General features: G+C 38.6%; 1 protein-coding gene and 1 long non-coding RNA gene across 4 annotated transcripts in view; one reads left to right on the forward strand and one right to left on the reverse strand.

Moving 5' to 3' along the window:
- Nucleotides 1–23,804, forward strand: part of Kcnab1 (potassium voltage-gated channel subfamily A regulatory beta subunit 1) — a 444,167-nt gene that overhangs the window by 5,068 nt on the left and 415,295 nt on the right. The window contains exon 1 of one of the 2 annotated variants that reach the window (XM_004834501.4): nt 20,883–21,124. The exons of the other annotated variant lie outside the window; for it this stretch is intronic. Within the exon in view, the coding sequence (XP_004834558.1) occupies nt 20,883–21,124 (242 nt within the window). Of the gene's footprint in view, nt 1–20,882; nt 21,125–23,804 lie in introns of those variants that run through there. 2 annotated transcript variants of the gene reach the window in all.
- Nucleotides 526–23,736, reverse strand: LOC106009206 (uncharacterized). Of its 2 annotated transcripts, none has more exons than XR_015440894.1 (5): nt 23,617–23,736; nt 18,556–18,629; nt 16,123–17,014; nt 10,213–10,349; nt 526–6,701 (listed from the first exon to the last, which is right to left on the reverse strand). It is a non-coding gene; the product is annotated as an uncharacterized LOC106009206 (long non-coding RNA). The 2 variants fall into 2 exon arrangements; XR_001183291.3 differs by lacking the exon at nt 23,617–23,736 and having other exon boundaries at nt 16,123–16,248; nt 16,861–17,014; nt 18,556–20,578.

The raw sequence follows: 23,804 nt of genomic DNA on the forward strand, positions 1-23,804 counted from the left end.
TAGTATGAGAAACTGAAAGTGTAAATAAGGATGAAAATGATTAAAATGAATAATTGATAATTTGAAATAGGAAAAGGTCCAAAGGTGTAGGGGTGGTAAAGAAGGGAAAGGAAAAATTACGAGAAAAGAAAAAAAAAATTGAAACAAAATCTATGTAAATAGGGAAGCGGAGAGGGCACACTGGTAATGGGGAAAAAATAAGAACTAAGATACATCATGTACAGGTACAAGCACCCAATGATAAATGTAAATGTATTGTTTACCTAAAATGTACCAATAAATATAAAAAGTTTTTATTTCAAAAAATTATATAGATATATTTAACACATATTTAATAAATTATATAGATATATTTAGCACACATATTTAATAAATATGCTAAATATATTAAATAAATATATCCCATAGTATAATTTATATATTATTGATATTATATATTATTGAATTAATATAATAGTGTATATTATTTAATATCTTATATATAATTTATTTATTCATTCATTCTTTGCATATCATGCAGCTGATTTCTGGAAATGTTCTTCTCAATGAAACTTTCCACTGGCAGTATCAAGGATGGCTATTTCATTGCTTTCTCTACCCTAAGTGGTATTTATCTGGAACCTTTAAGTTGAGTTTTATAGATAAGTAAATTGTTGGATAAATTCATTAACTTTTTTCAATGTCAATTTCTTCAACTGCAAAAGGAGACTAGTGCCATTGTATAGAACTGTAATAAAAATTAAATGAATTACAATGAATTAAGTAAATTAAATTACAATTAAATGAATACAAGTGATTTGAAGGAACAATGTGCCTTGTTTTCAAACTTTCTCCAATAAGAATTGAGGTATAACCCATATCATGCATGGTATATTTAAAGCTTATGAAGATAATTAAGGATGAATGACTCTAAAAATGACAAAATGTGCACTTCATTCAATACATGAGAGCTCAGCAGCCTGTTGTGAACAATTAACATTTATGAGAGATAATTTTTACTGAGCACTTTTCAAGGATTAATATGATCGATATACTCTTGAGGGAAAAGTGAGTTGGGGATAGAATACAATGGTACCGGGGATAGAACTCAGGTCCTTGCACTTGCGCAGCAGGTGGTGAAACCACTGAGCTAAATCCCCAGCCCCTGTTTTTAAATCTGTTGGTATTAACCTTCCAAACAAAAGCCAACTGCAACTATTAAATTGAAATTATTGGGAACATTTAGTGGGGTAAATAAACATATGAGTGAAAATTTAGCTACAGCATGCTGATAATGATTTTACTATTTTAATGATTGCTCCTTATTATCCAGGGCAATAGTTATACTGAGCTACATTCCTAATATTTCCGTTTTCTGTTATCAAATAACTTTCCAGAAACTGTGCATTTGTTTACTTCTGGAAGCCTGGATGTGCTTCTTTGCAAGGACAGGCAGTTCTCCAAGGTGAATTTAGATGGACTCAGTTCCTGCCAACAAAGCAACAGCTGATGCAAGAGCTTAGTAGACTCTGACTGAATTTATGCAAGATTTGAATTTATGCAAGAAGATAGTGTTAAGTTTCAGCTCTGAGATTAGTGAATGAGCATTCTTCTTGCTTGTATGAGGGCTGTAGTTGAGACAAAAATAAATTTGCACTGAATTTTGTTGCGTACAGCCTAGGAAAGACAAGACATATACTTAAATAAGAACTGTTACAGAAAAGAGACTTGTAAGATTTAAAGGAAGGAGTGAGTATTCCTAGGAGGAGTGATTGGACATGGGGGATGTGCAGAGTTGGAGCAGAAGGAAATGGGGGCTGGGGGAGGTTATTCATGTGGAAGGAAGAGTGAGCAAAGGTACAGATATTTGGAAGTCTCAGGTGGAGTCTGAGATCTGCTTGTGTTCATGAGGCTCCTATAAATATTGTGGAAGGTTCTTACAGGTGGGAGGTGTCAGTGTGGCCAGAAGAACAGGAGGAGAGGAATCCAGCTCAAAGACTGAGGAGTTGGGCAGAGACCAGGCCTGGAGAGGAGACAGTTTTAGGGGTATACTCTAAGAAGGAGCAATGAAGGGGAGGTGACCAGATGGTAGTTAAGATGGAAGCAGGATCTAATTGCATATGGCCCAATTGCAAGTTTATAGGAGAAAGCTGGTCTGTAGTTTTTTTTTTTTTTCTTTGCAAGAGGGGAGAAATCCAGGGTGATAATAAAGGAGAGTATAAAGGAAAATCTCCAAGTCCCCCAAATGGTAGAGGCTCTTAGATATCACATGCTGTTGTTGTCTTTGGCAAGAAGAAAGTTTGGGGGAGGCCCTGGGATGAAGAGTAAGCCTCTGGAGTCCTATAGTCTTCAGAGTGCAGCCCTGAAGTGCTCCTTTCCAGCCCTGAGGATCTGAGCAAGGCCCTTGCCTGAGACAGGCAATTGGCATGAGGCTTAAGGCCATAGATACTGAAGCCAGCTGCTAGGCTCAATACCTTGCTTTTCTATTATCAGCTGTGGGACTTAGTTTCCTCACCTGTAAAAGGCGAATGATGACAACAACAATGCCATAGCATTGTTAGGGAGATCAAATGATGTAAGTAACACACACAGAACATGGCCCGACACTAGTAAGTGTCTTATAATAAGACCATTAATGGGGCCAGGGATTTAGCTCAGTGGTTCTGCCGCCTGCCTCTAAAGTGCAAGGTCCTGAGTTTGATCCCTGGTGCCAAAAAAAAAGAAAAAGAAAAACAAAAGACCATTAGCGTAGTTCATGCCCTTGTTGCTATCATGAGACTAGTTTTGGATCTGCCAGAATGAAAGATACTTCTTTTTTATGGATTGTACTTACTCTGATTTTGTAAAAAGGTATAAAAATACTTAGTGAATAAGTCTTTTGTGAAGATTCCATGAAATGAGGTACAAGGTTGATGAAAATAGTCAAAATTTAAATTTCAAAAATTATTACAGTAAGAGACACCTTGGCACTAATCTAATTCAAAATAGTCTCCCTCACTTTGGACACACTTATTCCATCACTCTTGCCACTTTCTGAAGCAGTTCTGGAAGTCCTTTCTATCAGATGTGATAAAAAATATGGCGTATTCTGCTGCAGAGTGCCAGCCAATGCATACGCAGGCTTGTAAAACCATTACAGTGTGTCCTCCTTTACTTTATTTATTGGATCTGGCCCTGTGCAACTTCTGGGTCTTCCTCAAAGTCAAAATGACCTTGAAAGGTAAACACTGGGTAATGAAACATCAAAGCATGCATGATAAGGCAACTAACAACATGAAAGAGGACTTTCAGAACTGCTTCAGAAAGTGGCAAGCATGATGAGGTAAGTGTTTAACTGAGGGGGAGGATTTTTAGGGGAATTAACGGTTATGTGTCTTTTACTGTAATAAAATTTTTTTTTCTTTTTTTTCCCCATTAACTTTATTGGTACATTTTAGGTATACAATACAGTTACATTCATCATTGGGATCTTGTACCATTACATGAGTCTCTTGGTTCTTATTTTTTTCCCTTTCCCTTGCCCTCCCTTCACCCCCTCCACCCTTCCCTATTTGCACAGACCTTGTTTCCATTTTTTTCCTTTTCTCATATTTTTTCCTTTCCCTTTTTTCCCTTCCCCTACCCCTCCCAATTCCCCTGCTCTTTTAGACCTTTTCTTCCTGTTACACAATATCAGTTATACATTTTTTAAATTACAATATTAAGATCTAGGAGACATTACCACAGATTTTACAGAATTTAAAAGGATATAGAAAGCATATTACCAAAATCTTTTTTGAAATAAATTTGACAACTTCTAAGAAGTATCTTGGAAGACAAATTAATGAAACTAACTCTGGAGGAAATATAAAATTTGAATAGCACCTATTCAAGAAAGTATATTCCTAGCTTGAAAACCTGCCTATATGACAATAGCAGGCTCATAAACATTTTAACTGATAAATTATATCAACATTTAAAGCAGAAAAAAGAAGGAACACTTCTCCCCTCATTTTAGGAAATCAACATTGTGCTAATCCTAAAACTGGATAAAGATAATAGAAGAAAAAAGTATGAACATAGATAGAAATTTGTTTAACAAAACAAACTCTTAGAAGTCAGATCTGGCAGTATGTAGAAAGTGGTTTTGTTATAGGGATGGCAGTGTTGGTTCAGCATTGGAAGATCCACCCCCAAAAGTCATCATTTTAACAGAGGAAAGGAGAAAGCCATATGATCCTGTCACTAGTTGGAGAAAGAGTATTGGACTAAATTCTACAGCTGTTCATGGTAAAAGCTATCAGGAGACTAGAAGTAGAACAGAACCTTCTCAACAGATCAAAGACATGTACTCCATACTTCCAACAAAAACTCCTTCTATGAATGGAGATGATACAATGCTTTCTCCTTAAAGTGGGGAACAAGGGCATATATGCCTACTCTTCATCTGTCCATTAGACTTTGAAACATAGGTCTAAACCAAAATAGTCTGGCAATAAAATGACACAACTAGGATAGGATTGGCAAGGTAGAAGCAAAATCTTTATATGTAGATGAAATGATCATCTACAGAGAAAATACTAAGAAATCTCTAGGAGCCCCTAGAACTTGTACTTGAATTTAGCAGGATTAGAAAACACAAGGTATATATAAAAATTCAGGTCTGTGTATACTTGCTATAAATGAAGAACTGGATATTGAAATTTTAAAGTTGTGTAGGAGTACAAAGGACCCAGAAAAGCCAAAAACAAAAACAAAACCAGTGTTAGAAGACGTGTAGCACCCAATTTTAAGACTTCTTCTAAAGCTACAGTAATCAAGGCAGTGTTGGTATAAGGAAAGACAAACAGATCATTGGAATAAAACAGAGAATCTAGAAATAGAACCACACATATATGGTCCACTGAGTTTTGAAAGATTATTTAACATTAGCATTTTATAGAATATAAACTCAATTCAAGAGCTGAGGAAGAGAGTGTCTTCAGCAAATGGCACTAGAACACCTGGTATCCGTAAATAAAAAATTAACCTCAACCCTTTTCTTCCATACATGAAAATAATTTGAAGGGATCTATGAACCTAAATAAGAAAGCCTAAAAGTGTAAAACTTGAAGAAGAAATTATAAGGGAAAATATTTATGAATTCAGGGTAGGCAAGAACTACCTAGGATACAAAAACCATGATGTATAAAAGAAAAAAAAATTGATGAGATTCCATCAAAATTTAGAACTTTAAATGACATCATTAAAATGAAAAGTAGTCCTTAAAACAGACCATATTTACAATGCATATAACCTATGAGCAGAATAGATAAAGAATTCTTAGAGCTCATTAATAGACAACCCAATTAAAATGTAGACATCAGAAGATGATAAATAGCCAGTATAGCACAAGGAATGGTGTGCAATTCTAGAATCAGAAAAATACTAATCAGTACAATAATAAGATTGAATTATACACTCATTAGAGAGATGAAGTCAAAAGTTTTAAAAGCCTTGTCATGACTTTTTCTTTTTGTTGGATTCTCCCCCTTTGCGTTTAATTTATCACACCCAGTGGATTCATTCTGCCGGGTTTCCTGGGGTTGTGATCCTCATTGTCTTTTCCTAGGGTATTGTCTAAAATTTTTGGAGTGCTGGTTTGATATTCATGAAGTTCCTGAGGTGCTCTTTATCATGAAAGTATCTTATTTCTCCATCAATTTTGAAAGACAGTTTTGCAGGGTACATCAATCTGGGTTGGAGGCTGTTTTCCTTTAGGGCTTGAAATCCATCACTCCAAGCTCTTCTTGCCTTGAGGGTTTGCATTGAGAAGTCTGCTGTGATTCTGATGGGCTTTCCTTTGTATGTGATTTGTTTCTTTACTCTCACTGCTTGTAGAATTTTATTCTTCTGTTGGATTTCTGGAATCCTAACTATTTTGTGCCTATGTGTAGATTTTTTTTGATTAAGGTTAGCTGGAGTCCTATATGCCTCACTTATCTGTATGTCAAGTTCTTTTCCCCTCCTTGGGACGCTTTCTGCCATCACTTCTGTGAAGAGTTTTTTTATGTCATCTGCACTCTCTCCTCTTTCTTCATTGACTCCAATCAGTCTTATGTTATTCTTCTTTGCATCATCTAGCAGCTGCTGGATTGATTTCTCATGTTCCCTTACAGTTTTAAAGCAATTTTTCTTTTCCTCCTCACTAATTGCAATCTTACCTTCTATATGTGAAATTCTATCCTCACATTGGTTCATTCTGTTGCGCAGACTTTTGATGGAGTTTTTAATCTCTTGGAAATCTGTTTGTATCTGTTTTATGGATTCCATTTGTTTCCTATGTTGGGATTCCCTCGTGTTCCTCAGATCCTCTATTTTTTTTATCTGTGTCCTCTCTAGATTTATTAATCATGTCTTGCACTATGAGCACAATCTTTGCTGTTATGTGAGTAATTATTTCTGATTTCATTTTTCCCAGATCCTCTTTTGTTGCCAGTTCAGAGAGTCCAGGTGGTTGAGTATCAGAGTGTTCCATATCGTTTCCCTTTGGGGTTGCTGTAGGTGATCCGGAAGTCTGTTTTTGAGGATTGTTTATATGTCTTCTCATTTTCACGGGGGGTGGGGGTGGGGGGTTCTTCTGGCATCCACTTGGCTCACCTTCTGTGCCCTAGGAGCTTGGGATGGCAGCAGGAGGGCTTCCTTCCGGGTGCTGGGACCCGCTGAGCTTCACTGCCCTAGGAGCCTGGAATGGAGGCGGGGAGCTGTAATAAAATTAAGGGAAAAAAAGAACCTTAATATTTACCATAGTTTTCAATCATACCTCAGAAAACATCTGTTGTAGATTAAACAATCAGTTTTGACCCCTTTTCACTCCTCCTTTCCTACTGACCTAGAACATAATGGATCACATCAGTGAAAGGCTATAAAGGAAACTCTTTCTTTTCTAAAAGACACATATTTCTTAGAGCAGTCATGTTTTCCCTAAGGCTGTATTCTTATAATGTTTATGGGACAAGTTACATGGAAGTAATTTTTAGAGATGTTGGAATATGAGGATTTTTTTTTTTGTGGTTCACTATGATTTTAGACATAACCTAGGGGGTCCTTCCTAGCTCACTGGTCTTTGTTTTGGAGGTTAGAGTAAATCTTAGACCCTAAGTTATTGGGCCAAGAGTGAGAGGGTTAGCAGGACAGGATTTAGGGAGCCAACGTCCCAGCATCCCAGTAGCAGCCTAATGGGAAGGCTGGGCAGTCCCTAAAAGTCATGATGATGCAAGAAAAATGAAACAAAATGATGTTTTGTTTGGAAATTGTAGAAGCAGTAGAAAAGTTTTTCTTCATTTCCCAAACTATTTTAATGATTGGTTGAATACCATGATACCACAAAATATGTTTAGTTTTAAAAGATGTTTGCTTAGAAGGAGACAAAATCATACATCAACTGGGATTTGTAGTGGTCCTTTTGGTGAAATGTTTCCACTTACATTATCTCACTTCCTTCACACAATATAAAGCACATATTCCTAGCTCCCACTTTTCTATGAGGAACACACTTCAGGTAGACACTTGCATGATCATTCAAGCCTAGACCTGAGTCTCCTCATTCTTTGTCCAGGGCTCTTTACATGCTTTCAGGGTTTCCCAAGCTATAGCACCATAGTTGTACCTGAGATGCTTTTGTAGGGACATGTGAACATTAGATATCTCAATGGCTTTATATTTATTTTCATGACTATTAGGAAGAAATATACAATTTAACACCTCAAATCTATGAATTCAAAACAATTACAACAGAGGACAAGTGTAAGTTTCAAAATAAGTGAGTCAATTTAGAAGGAAACATTTACTAACTATAAATAGGGATGGAACTCCAGCCTGACAAAAATCCTGAAGGTGACACACAAATGACTGTTTCATCTGCTTCATGTTTATTGAACACCTGTGGAGCACCGTGCCTTCTGTGCCAGGTGTTTTATATACATTCTGTTTAATCCATACAAAGACCCCATCAACTTGTTATACACAACCCTACCCTTCAGTGTCAGGCACGGTTCTCCTGTTCACTTTCTGTCTGCTGCTAATTATGTTGTCTTCTTTTCTCATTGAGGGGATGAAATACTCCCTGAGCCACATCTCTGCTGAATACACTCAAGTATATTCCATGTTACCTCTGAGCCATTGGTATCCTCCCTATGCAAGGTCAGCCTTTCTAGTGCTGACTCTATTTAATGAATATTCTGCTTCTCAGAGGTGGGTGACAGCATACTGTGATTTAAAATTTTTCCTCTAATTATAAAGCTTAGTTTTATTTCTATACAGCTTGGTTGTTGTTTTGTATAGTTTATTCGTTTTTTCACATTTGCTCTTCAGACTGTTTACGTAGCTCTCGTATTAGCCAATTGGAGACATTGTACATCTTGCCTCCTCAATCAGTCCCCAAATCAAATTCAATGGTCAGGTTCAATGTTGACCTTACGGGGAAATTTGATTTGGCTCCTGACCAATTCTGTTTGCAGTCAGAATCGGGTAAATAATTAAGTTCCTGGACCAAGGTACCATTGTATTTTAAACACTGGCTCTAAAGTATAAGAACACTCTAATGTAAACCACTCCTTATGTATTTGCTACAATATAATTTTTATTGCCTTCTGCCTTAGGACATTGGCTTCAATTTGGCCTAGGACATAGCTTGAGAGCATGGTTACTCTTTAAACTGCTCTTCTGGTAAACCCAAAGGTAGACACGACCATATTTCAGATCTGGACAGGGCTTCTTGGTTGAGTCGAGTATAGATTATGACATTTGTCTTTTTTCCTCTTGGTATTAGCAAATAATTGAATATTTATTGTACACTGTCACTTCCTTCTATTAATTTGATTGAATTCTTCCAAATGACCCATGTGTATAGGTGCCTATTTTTATTATCTCTACTTTACAAAATGATACTGAGTCTCAGAAAAAAACCCTGCTGAATGTCAGCCAGAATGTGCCAGAGATAGTATATGAATCTGGAGAGTCAGGTGGCAGATGTCACCTCTGAACCTCACAGAGGGCCTCTCTCCTGCTTGGCTTGATTTCACGTCCCTAATGAGTAGTTTAGTCATTTCAAATTCACTTTGCACAGCACTGTAAGGGTCCTGAATTGGGATGCAGGAGTCTTGCTTTCCCTTCCTGATTGAAGTTCTTGTTTCTTGCCCTGCTCATGTCTAGCAAGGGGCCGAAGATGTTGGAAAGCAACTGTGATATGGAAGAAGCCACTCAGATGGATAGCAAAGGACTGTGTCATAGAGTAGGCTATGGTTTTAATATTTCTTCAGGGTTCTCTTTTTTAGTTTTATTTCTGCCAAAAAGATGGTATGAACACAAAGGCTCAGGGAGGGATACAAGGGGCGTTTTCTGTTAGATGACTTTAATTCAATTTAGAAGTTGGATTTGAGCCAGTCTTGGACCATCTCCCTTTCATCCAAGCTCTGAGAAGACACAAAGCAAGACAGCAATGGTTGGCCTGGGCTTTCCATTTCTAGCTGATTGTTGTCAATAAATAGCCTTTGGTAATGTCCTGCCAGAGTTTTGCTGTGGTATTATGTGTGTTTGCTCTGTGAGAGAAAGAAACAGCATAATTTTGAGTAGAACTTGCTCACATTCCTCTCCAGATGACAGTGGACATAATGCTTCCTCCTCCCGGTACGTGAAATGTCGTCAGAAGTCAATTTTATGGTTTTAGAGGAAAATGTTTGCTTTAAGGCAAGAGGAACAGGGAATTTTGTGTGCACTGATATACGCATTGTAACCTAACATCAAAGATAATCTTTCCAAATATTTTTTTAGTCACCGGAATATTAAACTGGGGTCCTGGCCAGATAGCTGGCCCTTGTTCCCAATGTAGGAAGGGCTCCGAAAGTTGATCATGGGTAGACTGTAGATAAATGCTTTTACAAAATGAAGCCCATTGATTTTCTTATGGATGATCCTATCTGCTAAATAGGCACCTTAGGAACTTCACATAAGAAAGTTTATTTCTTACTCATACAAATCCAATCAGGAGTAGAAAGGTCCACAACTGATGGAAGTTCTATCATTTTCCTATTTTTTTTAACTAAACTGGATCTTAGTTGAGCACTGACATCATCCAAAAGATTAGGGAGGGAGGGAGGGAGAGAGAGAGAAGATTGGAGGATCACATGGAGGGTTATTTTATGGGCCAGGCCTATACATGACACCTGTGGGTAGAAGTGATATTGGCTGGAATTCACTCACATGACCACACTTTACCTCAAGGGAGATTAGAAACTGTAGTCCAAATGTGTGTCCTAGAAGAGAAATGGACATGATGAACATTTGGCCAGTTGCTGCTGCCAGGCAGTGGTTGGAACATGGCAAAGGTAGTACGGTGGTGATTTGGTTATTTCCTGTAACAGAGAGAGCAAGACATTCCTTAGTTTTGATGTTATTTCTTTCCTTCATTCCAAGCTTGACCTGCTGACCCACCTTTCCTTGGCCATGGGATGGGTAATTCTCTTTTGGCTTCTCTACTTGGATCTTAATTTTCCTGTTTCATTGAGAAGCCTAGTGACACTTTGGAATCTGATACCAGCCTGGCAGGGCCATGGGACACTGATGAAGTAAACAGTCTTCCCATGTCAATCTACAGACTCTCAGCTCTTGTTTTCAATTTCTCAAAGTTTTCTCTATTGCCCTGATAATTGCTTCAGGCTGGACAAGTCTTCCTGCAACTCATGCTGCCTTCCTCTTCCTCTGGTTATGCGACAGAGTCGCCACAGTGTCACACGTCATCCCTTACCCTGGTGCCAGGACAGTGCTGTAGACGAGTGAGTTCGGACAATAGAGATGTGCCACATTCTATGCCAGATTCATGCCCATTTATTATAGCCGGCGGCCGAGGTGGGCTAGTGCCCCGAAAGGTTCCTCAGCAATGGGAAGCAGTTTGATTTCTCCTTTTAACTCATGCTTTCAGTTGGGGAGGGCTCTCGGGAGAGCAACTGAAGCACTTCTTACAGAAGTGGAACCATGGCAGGTTAGTGGGGATACAAGGAAGTTTCACACACACTAGGTGAGCTACAAAACATCCAGAAACTGTAGCAAGTTTACTGCCAAGCAGAATGTGGGGGTTTTGTGTGCTTTGTTCATGTGCACACACTTTGTTCAAGCACAGGTACAAAATGGCATTAAGGCACAAGAGTCGGGTTGGCTATCACAACAGGAGCTGATATGTCACAAGGCAGGATCGGGCACATGGAAACAGAGGTCAGATGGCACTTGCTGACTGCCGGGAGAGCTCATCAATCCAAGCTGTTATTTCAGAACTGGTAACCTGTGTTTTTAAGGGGAGCTTCTAAGCTGGGTACAACGGTGCTCACTTATAGTCTCAGCTACACGTTGGGCAGGATAATTGCTTGAGACCAGCCTGGGCAATGCAGCAAGACCCTATCTCAAAAAAATAAAATAAAAGAAGGAGCTTCTACAATAGTATATTCATCGAAACAATGTTCATTATAGATGTTTTTAAATAACACATCTACAGTATTCTTTTTTTTTTTCTTTTGGTACCGGGAATCAAACTTGAGTCCTTGTGCCTGCGCAACAGGTGGCGAAACCGCTGAGCTAAATCCCCGGCCTCAACCTACAGTGTTCTTGATGACAGATAAGCCAGCTACTCTGTTCCTAGAAGCAGCATACAGCCTGGTTTTGCCTGTGATATTGTTAAGTAAAACTGCATATCCTTAACGATGTTCTACATTCCTTCTGTGATAACTACCCTCAATCAAGACATTTATGTGTGGAATGATGAAGAATGTGATGAATAGTTGGCTAAGAAAATTAGGATTTGTGTCTGAGAGGCCTTGTATTATTACAAATATCTCCCATTTGGAATAGTCCACCTAAAAAACCTCAAAGTCCAAGTGCATTTTGTAGCTTAATATTCATATTTTTTTATTACAGCCATGAACATTGAGTATGAAAGAAGCTGTCCAAAATGGTTGTTGAATTAATTAATTACCTCTGGGACTAAGTAGTTGCTACTCAGCATCAACAATCCCACAAGCAAGATGTGTTAGAAAGACCATCTCTTAGTCTCTGAGCTTAATAATTTAAAAAATGTGACTAATCAAACACCAGTTGCTTGTTGAATAACATTTTAAAAGCTTAAAACTGTTTCCAATATTTTCATCACAGATGGTCATTTATCCAAAAGAAATGACAAATAAGTATTAAGTTTAAATGTGCTTTTAAAGTATTTTCAGTTAAATGAGTATCCAATGAAGGAATCAGGTAAGGAAATAAAAAAGGAAAAATGCATTTAAATTTAAGGATACTTTTTTTACTACAATAATATTGAAATAATTTCTAGCAACCAAACTATAAAATTAAACAGAATTCATTGAAGAGGTTTGGATGTCTATCATGTTCCAATTCTAGAAATATAGGATTACATAGCCAGGGCTTCCTGCCCTAAATAATCTTGGAATATTTTCAGGGACGAAAAGACTATAATACAGTGGTATTGGTGGGATATTATATTGTATACCTAAAATGCACCAGTAAAATTAATTAAAGAAAAAGAAATGTGAATGGAAATATGAAGCAATTGTTGGTGGCAAGAGGCAGAGAGACAGAGAAAGGCGAGGAAAAAAATACACACAGGATATGTCATTTTAACTGGATTTCTACAGCGATGCTCAGGGGTTTGTGGGAATGCAAGCAAATGAAGAGGGAGGTAGGATGGACAAGGGAAAGGATGAAGTCTGTGGCCCAAGAACAAAGTTGGCCTTTTCTTATGCCAAGAATTTGCTAAACCCCCAAGCTGCTATTAACTGGGTTAAGGTTCACAAGGAAGGGTACTGTAATATTTCTAAATGTAGAAAATATTCACAATTAGTCCTCAGTCACCTGACATTGTCAGAGAATGAAATTTTTCACCCAAATGATTTTTCTCAATACCTGAAACTTTCTAAGTGTCAAGGCTTTATTTTAACTTTTTAAACCTGAAGAAACATTTGACAACTCCAGTTTATCTTAGTAAATGTCATCCATTGTGCTATGCTAAAATGTCTTCAGGGACTATTAAGCATATACAATGATTTGCCTTGAAAAATCAAAGGCCTACTTAAAAAATTGTTTTTGGCTTCTGGATTCCCCCCCTCCATTATTTGTTCTGTATGCTCACTTGCAACAAGTTTTTCTTGCTGCTGTCAGTATGCTAGATTCTAATAGCTCTTCTCATCTAATTTGCTATATTTTCTCAGGTGAAGAATAGAAAATAAGAAAATCAGTCTTGTTCAAATTATAACCAAGAAAGACCTATTGGTTAAAATTGAGGTACTCTCCCAAGAGCTATGAAATACAGGCTTTGTGGCATCTTATTTGTTCATTGGTTGCTTCTTGGTTGTCTTCTGTCTAGCAAGGCTGCTAAAAAGAAGACCTCCGAAAAACTGAGTTGTTACTGTATTTAAACTAACCCTTGAATCTGTTAGGGGAAATGGCAGATGCTGAAATTGCTGTAAGTTGTTTATCTTTTGATAATCCTTAGAGATTTTAGGAAAGCAAACCATGTAGAAAACAATGTTTCAGAATGTTGATGGGACCTTAGTACTTGAGATTTTATAAATTTTTCCAGCCAAGGAGAACATTCCATCACAAGTCAGGTTAGCAAAGGGGACTATTCATTTGTTTTCCATAGCAGAATGCCGGCCTTTTGGTAGATCATTTTGGAACTTTGGCTGGCGATTCAATATTTATAATTATTACACATTGAAATGGCATTTCAAGAGGCAGCCTGATATATTTGGGGTTATAAAACATACAAACTGATTGAGGTTATTTAGCTTTATGGAGGCAGTACTGTTATCCACATTTTTCCTCTAGAGTAAGAAACTAAGAATTCAAAAAGGACTCACATCACACAAGTAGAATACTGTTGGGCAAGGCTGGAAGCCCAGATGCACTTGACCTCTGAGCTCATGGTCTTAGAAATTTGTATTTTATTCCAGTCCTTGCCACAACGAACTGCTTGCTATTGCCACCTTACCTTGATATTTTTTCTTATCTGCAAAGCAAATGTATTGCATCAGCTTGTTTCTAAGATTTCTTCTCCTCTAGTTACAGTCCTAGATTTTTTTTTAGATTAGTCTTCAGTGTCCAGAAGATGACAAAGTGGCAGATTGGTCTGGATGAATAATCCCAATGAGCATTCTACCAGTGCAGTGGATCACAAAACTAAAACTATACATTTTATGGCTTTGCTTTGCTACCTGAGATTTTCCTTTTTGTTGCTACTCTGCATTCCAGCCTCCTGGTCTTGTCTCTGACAAGTTCCAGACCTTGTAAGAGTAATGTGTGGAAGAACATGGATGAGCAAGTGAAGCTAGTGACTGTGGATCTGTGGAATTCTTTGCAGCTTCCAAATCTGCTTTCTGATAGGCACTTAAGGAGTAATGGAAGTATTTCTTGTTAAATGAAGAACAAGTCAACCTCATTAAGATAATCCTTCACTTTGCTGTAGAAAGGAGAAAGTCATATTTAAAAGCCATTCAGATCCATTGTTTAGGCAGGCAGCCCATAGCTCTGAAGTCCCCTGGAAACTGTTGATTGCTTTGCTATGTCTGTCCAGGTCTGCCAGACACAGCTGTGTGTGCGGTGCACTGCACAATGCCAGTGGCACAATCCACATAGATTACAGTCTGGATGGTGTCTTTGGAGTTGTACAAAGCAGTGACCCTGACAACATTGCAGCTACTATAACAATCACTATTTATTGAGCTATTTATTTTGTGCTAGATACGTGAAATATACTATATTTTTAAAAATTCACAATGACTGTATTAGGTAATATGGGCAATTATACTATTCAAAGGAACAAACTGGGACTTGAAAAGTACTCTGTAACTCACTACTGTGGGAGAGGGACAGGATCTGAAGCCATGTCTTCCTGATCTCATGTCTCATGCTTTTTCTACCATGTTCTATTCTCTCTCTGGAAGAGTTTTTCTGAGCTAGGTCAGTGCAGACTAGAATGAAGAGGGACTGTGGCCTCAGCACCCTGGAAGCTCAATTGAGGTGTTGGCTTCACACATCTCCTGGCTTGATATTACTCAAAAAGAAAGCCAAAGTAATGGGTTTGAGATCTCCTCTCCCACCCTTTCTGTCTTCCCCACTGGCCTCTTCTCTCTGGCACTCTGTGCTCCTATCAGTTGCATTTGGAGGCATTTCTGGCCCCATGGTGCATTTCGCACAACTGGTCCCCTTGGTCATTTCTTTGCCTTAACTTTCGATTATAGGTCACATTTTGACATCTTTGGGGAACTTTTGCAGAAAGAGCAAGAGAGTTAGGGCTAAAGTAGAGAGGAGCATTTTTAACTACCAGAGCTCTACTCAAAGGCCCTTCTGGTTTCGGTCTGTGTGGGGTAAATGCTGAGCAGCAGTGAAATTATAGGGTCTTGTCCTGTCCATAAGTCCTCTATGGGACAAGAAAAAGACCTGGACCCAGGCACCCTTAAGTATGCCCTGTTTTCATTAAAGCAAAGCTATAATATATGTATCTTTGTGTATTAGAAATATGACACATCATGCAGTGGGGACAGGTTAGTTTTTCCTATCATGCAAGATGGTATGCTATGTAAGCAGTAGGGAGAAGAAAAAAAGATAAAACGAGACTGAGGAAAGATACTACCTTCAGGAGCCAGGGGAGGGATCTGAGGCTGGCTAAACGTAGGGGTGCTTGTCTCATAGCATAATACCATGCACTCTAATATGCTGTTCCCGCTCCTTCCTAATGAGACTTATTGTATTGTTTTATTGTATTCCCAGAAAACATGTGACCTAAAAGGAGGTGAGGGGGATTACACAGAAAAGTGCTCATGAGCAATAAGGGGAGACGTTCAAGTCTGGACTTTCTGCTTGATTGCACACTTCTGAAAGAACTCCTCTACCTCTGCCACCGCTTGCCTTTCCTGCTGACAATATTCTCTGGGAATTTTCCTGCATGTCTTACTCCACCCCAGACTGGGTTTGGGATATCTCCTCCCTGCTGGGCTTTAACTTGGCTCATACTGCACTGCTTTGTAATCTTTATGGGTCTCTCTTGTCTCCTCTAACAAAGGACAACTTCAAGGACAAAAGCAAATGTTTTATTCACTGTGCTTTGTTGATGGGACATGCACATACTTAACTGCAGTTTCAGTAGACTCAGCTAGGCCCCAGTGCAGCTCTGACAAAGGTGAGGAGGAGATGGCAGCCACAAGAGGAGCGGTCCTTCTGGATGGTTCCCAGAGGGATAGACGCAGATGTCTCCTGGCATCATTTGTATAAACGAATGAGCAGACAGGTGAAAAACAGCAGGAAGTTCCCATAAATAACCAGAGTAAGGAAATATGGGCTGAACTGTGGTCTGGTACCCCTGGTCCAGTTTCACTTGGGTGGTCTGGCACTCCTCTAGCCCCACAGTGGGAGCACAGCCCCATCCTGCTGACACCACCAGCTCCAGCCTCAGCTTTCTAGGCCAGACGAGATCATTTTTAGACGACTGGAACATGCTCCCAAATCCAGGGTACTGTGCTCAACAAGTGATCTCTTTAGCCAAGAAAAATTTATAACTATGCAATAAATGTGTTTGGTATATTCCAAGAATAATAACAGTCTCACTGGGGCTAGTAACTTAGACAACTAGCTCATATTTCATGAATCCAAATCTTGCCATTCAACAAATTAGCCAAATACTGACTTTCTCATCCTTCTCTCTTCTCCTGGGTTGGAGACCATATTGTCCATATTCAGGGGACAGAGAAGGAGACACCACACAGGAGAGGGCTTCTAGCTTATGTTGGGTGAGCAGCTTTCCAAGTTCACCTCTGGTCTTTCCCACTGCCTCAGCCTCTGCTCTCAGAGCTCCCACAGTGGATTCACCTGGCAGCTGCTGTGAGTGATGAAATCACAAGTAACACCTAACTTGGGAACTTGAGTTTCTCAACTCCCTCCTGCTGTATGGTTCCTTTTCTGGCTTTTCAGGCCTTTTCTTTACAAGCTCTTACTTCTTCCTGGAGGATCAGGGCTTTGGCTGCTAGAGTAGAAATAAAAATAGATTGATAGGGGAAAGGTAGGAGTTGGGAGTTTAAAGCAAGCAAACAAACCATTAATACCTATGAAATGTTGATTGTGCACAAGACATCCTAATTATTATGGAAGTTCCAAGCTTGTATCAGATACAGTCCTCCTCTCATGGAGCTTATAATCTAGACAGGGAGTTAAGATTCATACTTGCAGAAATCAGTAACTAATACTCTCAGACAGTATATTAGGAATGTATGTTTCCCAAAGGAGGTACAAGTGCCCCTTGTGGACGAGGGGATGAATTTAGTGAGTGCACTGATAGGCATTAAATAACTTTGTTTCACATAAAAAAGATAGTATATTCTCATTTCAGTTTATATTTCAGTTTTTTTGATTATTTATAAAAGGAAGTCCCAGATTGGTACTAAAATATGTAAGCATCTCAAATGTACCTTCTAGTACCTTTTGTGGTTTTTGTTTCTTTCTTGTGGTACTAGTATTGAACCCAGGGCCTTGCACAAGCTAGAAAAGCACTCTATCAGTGAGCTACCTCTCCAGCCCTTTAAAAAATTTTTATTTTGAAAGAAGATCTCACTAAATTGTCCAGCCTGACCTCAAATTTGATATCTTCCTCCATCAGTCTCCAGAGTAACCAGGATTACAGGCATGCACTACCATTCTTGGCTCTCTAATACCTTTTAATCTCAATAAAACAAAAAGAAATAGGACTCTGGTCCGGAGTCCTTTAGATATCAACTGTGTCCAGCTGGAATTTCATAAACTTTTTTGTATTTTTTGTAATAGACTACACCCAATTTTATTGTAAGTGATTTTTTTTTTCGGTTTATGATAGTAATGATATCATTGTTCCCTTACTAACTGTTTTAGTTTGGGGGTAATATAACTAGTTCTCATAGATGGGGCAGTTTAAGCAACAAACAGTTCTCAGTTCTGGAGGTTGGCAGCCTGGCAGCCGGATGAGGACCTTCTTCCTGCTATCTTGTTGCAGTGTCCTCGGAAAAAGAGTGGAAAGAGAATGAATGAGCTGCTCTAGGCCTCTTCTAATCTTGTCATGAGGACTCTCCCCTCATGACTAAATCATGGTCTGAAGCCCCACTTCCTGGTACCAGCTCATTGGATGTTAGGATTTCAACATATAAACGGGGCGGGGGGGGGGGAATGTAATATTTAGTGTATAAAACACTAAATAAATTCACTTATGTAAAAAAGGCAATTTAATTCCAAATAGTAAATGAATGATGGTATAGAATATACCATAACAAAAATCATAAGAGTTGTTTAAATGTTTATGAAACTGTATACAAGAGTTGAGTGAATGTATAGATTTGAATTACAAGTGGAAGTTTAAGAAAAGATTGCGTGCTGGTTGTTGAATGGCAAGAGAAGAACTCTAAAGGAAGTGAGCTTTAGGAGGTGAGCAAGTGAGTGGGTGGGGACACAGGAGAAGACATCAGAGCAAAGGTGTGGGGCTGGAGGGGGAGTGGAAGTCTATTGGGCCGAATCCATGACCAGTTCACGCCCAGGACTCACAGTTGGAGGAGAGCCACAGATGGAATCACATGGTGAAAAGATCCGGTGCCTCCTCAGCATTTCATTCGGAGATACTTGTTGATTCACATGTAATTGTAAGAAATTCCAGTTATCCCATATACCCTTCACCCAGTTTCCCCAAACAATGCACAATTTCCCTCAAATGTTGGCATAACTATGTTCAATAGTGTAACCAAAAAAATTATAAGATACTGATCTTGTCAGATTTTATGAGTATTATGTACACTCACTTGTGTACATGTGTATATTTGGTTCTATGTAATTTTATGCCATGTGCAGTATATATTGGTGTGGCCACTGCCAAAATCAAGACACAACACTTCGACCACATGAATCCCTCATCTACCTTTTCATACCACAGTCACTTTCCTTCCTTTTCCATTTTATAACCCATGGCAACTACTAATCTGTTATTTATTTCTATAATTTTATCCATTCAAGAATGTTACATAAGCCTGGCACCATCCCATACTACTGTAAATCACAGCACTCTGAGAGGTTGAGGCAGGAGGATCCCAAGTTCCAACCTAGCCTGGACAACTGAGCAACTCAGTGAGACCCTGGAGCTCCAAATAAAATAATAAAAAAGTAATAAAATATAAAAAAAATACAGGGCATGTTGCTCAGTGCTCAGGTCCTGATTCAATCCTCAGTACTGGAAAAAAAGGATGTTACATAAATGAATCATATATTGTATAACCTTTGAGTATTGGCTCTTTTTTCACTCAACATTAAGTTCTACCCAAGTTGTTGCTTATATCAATAATTTGTTCACTTAAAAAAATTCCTAGTAGTATTCTATGGGATGGATATACCATAGTTTAGGCATTCACCTATTGTAAAAAATTTGAGTAGTCCGATTTTGTTACCATGGATAAAGAAGCTATGAACATCTGTGTGCAGGTTTTTGTGTAATTATCATTTTTAAATTTCTCTGGAATAAAAATTAAAGTGTGTGATTGCTATGTCATATGGTAAGTTTGCCAACTTTGGTTTTATAAGAAAATGCCATACTCCTTTCTGGACTGGCTATATTGTTATACACTACCACCAGCAATTTATGAGTGATCATGCTTCCCTCAATATATGCCAGCATTTGTTGTTTACCCTATTTTTATTTTAGCCACCCTTATAGTGTATAGAGATATCTGATTATGCATTTAATTTGCATTTCTCTGTTGACCAATGATATTTTCATGTGCTTATTCCCGATATTCAGAGTGAAATATCTGTAGATATCTTTTCCTCATGAACTAATTAGATTGTTTATTATTGAGTTTTGAGAGTTCTTTACTTGTTTTAAAGATAACCCCTTTGTTTATACGTGGTTTGCAAATATTTTCTCCAAGTTTATAGTTTGTTTACTTTCTTTTTCACAAAGTCTTTCATAGAGCAAAAGTATTTAATGTTACGGGATCTAGTCTATTAAATTTTCCTTGTGTGGACTGTGCTTTTGATATGAAGTCTAAGAATTCGTCACTTAGCTCTACATTCTGAAGATTTTCTTCTGTTTTTATCTAGATATTTTATAGTTTCACATTTAACTTTTAGGTTCATGATACATTTTGAGTTAATTTTTGTATAAATTCAGAATTTAAGTCAAGAATTCACTTATTTTTGTGTTTTGTTTTGTTTTGCTATTTGTAAACATTCATTTGCTCCAGCACACCATTTGTTGAAATGTCTCTCCTTCCTCCATAGAGTTGCTTTTGCACTTTTATCAAAAATCAGTTGGCTCATTTGCAGGAGTCTTTGGCTTTTGGCAACCACCTTGTTGATATTTCCTATCATTTGACAGCAACATTTGAAAAAGAAAAGGGTTGATGGAATTTTCACCAAATGGACCATGCCATGAGTAGAAACTATTATGTGATTTATGAAATAATGTGGTAATTTAGAGTGGTCTCATTACACATTCATAAATCATCCCCTGACCGATGGTTTTTAAGAAAACAGAAGGTTTGGCTCATATCCTACCAAAATATTTCCTTTTACCTAAATAGAAAGATGTGGGAAAGTGCCTATAGTTTTCCCCAGGGCTGATACGTAGTTGCATACATTTGACTTTGGGAAGTTTAAACAGACTCTGTCAGGCTTCCTTTTGCCAGGGCCTTGGAAGAAATATGTGAGCAACAGCTCTGCCTGGAACTTAGAAGCCTGCTCACATACCAAAAAATAATAAGAAAGATCTGAAAAAAACAAAAACAAAAACAAGCTGATCCTTTTTAAGAACACATCACAGCCAAATAATCCCAGTCAAGCGTGAAGTGCTGTGGAACTAGCTTTGCCTCCTTGGATTTTGAAACATGCATCTCTATAAACCTGCCTGTACGGACATCCCCAGCCCTAAACTGGGTCTGGCCAAATCCAGTGAATTGGCTCTAAAATACAGGCGGCACCTAACAGTGATCAAGACTCAACCTCAGGCAATCTGCTGGCCTGTTAGGCCCAGTGAAACTGGAGAACGGAAATATCTGGAGAAGTTTTTACGTGTCCATGGGATCTCGTTGCAGGAAACCACCAAGGCACAGACGGGTATGGCATACAGGTACAGTTGATCACAATAGCATCCAACTGGCGGTATTGCACTGAAGTCAGATGTTGTTGCCATTAAAGAAATAAGGTTTGAAATAGGAAAAAATGTTATAAGGAGAAGAAAATAAACACAGTGAGCCCTCTTAGATTCTTTTTCTTTTGAGCTTTAAATTATCTTTTTCTTTGCTCAAAGGGTTACACAAAAGATGACCAAGCCCTGCTGTTGAAAGTCCTAACCATGTGCTGCCAGTAGAAATATCTTTGGCTCTGAGTAGATAGGTGATTTAGCAGGTAAAAATAAGAAAGGGGGCCTCATTCTTCTCAAGAATCTGTAAGTTGTGTAGAACTTTTTTCTGATGCTGCCTGGGATATAAGACTGCTAGTTTCTTCTAAGCCTGAATCTGTGCTAATGGCTAATAAAGTAGTTCAAGTTCTTCTTGAAAGGACAGTACTTTTTATCAATGCAGCCCAAGATAAATTACTGGTTTGTTTTGCTAACTTTATAGTACCATTATTTATTCTGGGAAAGATTAACAAAAGGAAGAGATTTTCTTTCCTAGTATGGAGTTGGGTGTGTAATCTTTATAGGTTGCTCTGAGATGAGAAATATTCTTTTTCAGAGCAGTGACTGTCCCAGCATTCTGTAAGATATGCCTACACTTAGCTAAATCACTCAGTAGCATCTGCACAAGAACTTCCTTCATGCACAGTTGGAATTTTAAACGCCCTGGAAGCTTAGCAAAAGCCATTTAGAAGAACAAGGAAACTGAAAATACAAAAAAGTAGTTTAGCATTAGGATGGTTGTCCTAGCTAAAGTCAAAAGTTCTCCTTCACAGGATAAGATTGTTTTTCATGTACAAGATGCTCCTAATGACATTTTTTCATAATCTAGGGTCTATTTCAGTATAGTAGCTACTGCTCTAATTTATGAGCTAATTTTATTAATAAAGCAATTTTCAATGATAAGACTTCTCTCTAGAGACCAAAATACTTTACACAGACTCTTTATGTAAAAAAGGGCTTGTACAGACGAGGAATGAGCTCTTGTAGATTCATAGGGAGCCCAAGACTGCCTACCAGCTCATACTTCAGAAGCAGAGTCAAAGAAGAATCAGACTCCCCTTCCAAGAACACTTGGGCTTTACACACTGGGATAGAGGAGATGTGCTGCTCCCTTGGCTAACTCTGTTGACTACGGGCAGTAGCCTTCTTCTTCCTCAACCGCTTCACGTTCCCTTATTCTCTTCTCCATGCTCTCGCTGGCCCTCAGTGTGGTCATAATGGTGGTGTGTGAACTCGGATCAGGTGAGTGGGGAAATGCACTGCTTTATTAAAGAACAAAACAAAGTAAAAACTCCATATCTTCACAGATAGGTGGTACTGCCATGAACAATTGCATATCGCTCTCCTCTCAAATGCCCTAGTTCAAATATCACTTTCACATCTTGTACTGGGTGTCAGTGGTCAGATATAAATACAGTCCAGAAGGGTACTTTTTAAAGGATCATGGAGCACAGAAAAACTTTCTTCGAACAAATGAAAGCAAAGCTGCTACAGTTGGAAGTTCGGCCTGGAGCCCATCTACTTGTGGGGTAGGGGGCAGACAGCCTCCACCCTGTGCTGAGGTGCATCTGTGGTTTGCCTACACCCCACGGTTTGGGAGCAGGCATAGGTCTGGGGCATCTCTTCATAACGTCTCGATGAGAAGACTCTGAGCTGGGGATGCCAGGACCTGCTCAGGGGCAAGGTCATGGGGAAACATAGGTACTGCTAGATCGCACTCTAGTAAGAAGTGGGACCTAGGAAAAAGTTATTCCTAAAGCAGCGACTTAAGAGAGAAAAGTTAAATTGATCGCTCATCCCAAAAATAGCCAAGGCTTTGAATAACAGTGCAATGAACTTGCTGTACTCTTACACTTGTTCCTGATAATATTCCCTTATTTCTCCTCCCCAAATGTCCACAGCACTTTATTTATTCTTTGAAGACACCTATTAACTGCCCTTGTTTAAGACATTTTTCTTTAGGAATTTGGGAGAGATTCTTAGAAAAGAAGACCAGGGCTCTTTTTGTTCCTCCTCAGCTTGGCTTTTGACCTGATTTCTTAGGAACATAGTTGGGAGAAGGTGACTTTCAGATTCTCCTTTATCCTGATTTTTCCCTCAGGAAAAAGATTGTGGGGGAAGGGACCGTGGCTATATTAAAGGACCTCCGTTCAACCTTGTCTTTTCTATTTCTTCTTTTTGAAGGATATATGTAGTGGAAAGAGAATGAACTTTGGAGTTAAGCAGACCAGAGTTTAAATCTCAGCTGTGCTGGTGTGACAGATAACACTTAGCACACAGTAGGCACTCACTAAATGTACGTTATCTTCCCATTTGTTCTATAGCATTTGTCTACCCATATAAAGGTGGGGGGAGATGAAAGTCCCTTACCTGAAACATATAAATTGATGAGATTATTCTAGGAAGAAAAATAAAAAATAGAACAACCCACTGTAACTCACAATCTGTGTAGGTTTCCGTGCTAAGCTTCTGAATTCTGAGGTCTGGAAGAGCGGGTAAGCTGTTTTCTCTTCCTAATTTGGTCAAATGCCATTGCAGCCCAATACCAGCTGCTTTGGTCCCTTGATTTTCTGTGAGAGAGCATTATGTTGTGTTTCTATGGAGACTTGGTTTTATTTCTAACTAAAGT

Source organism: Heterocephalus glaber, unplaced genomic scaffold (assembly GCF_053883595.1).
Source record: "Heterocephalus glaber isolate CG9 unplaced genomic scaffold, H.glaber_assembly_v1.0 deba00001504, whole genome shotgun sequence".
Taxonomy (NCBI): Eukaryota; Metazoa; Chordata; class Mammalia; order Rodentia; family Bathyergidae; genus Heterocephalus; species Heterocephalus glaber.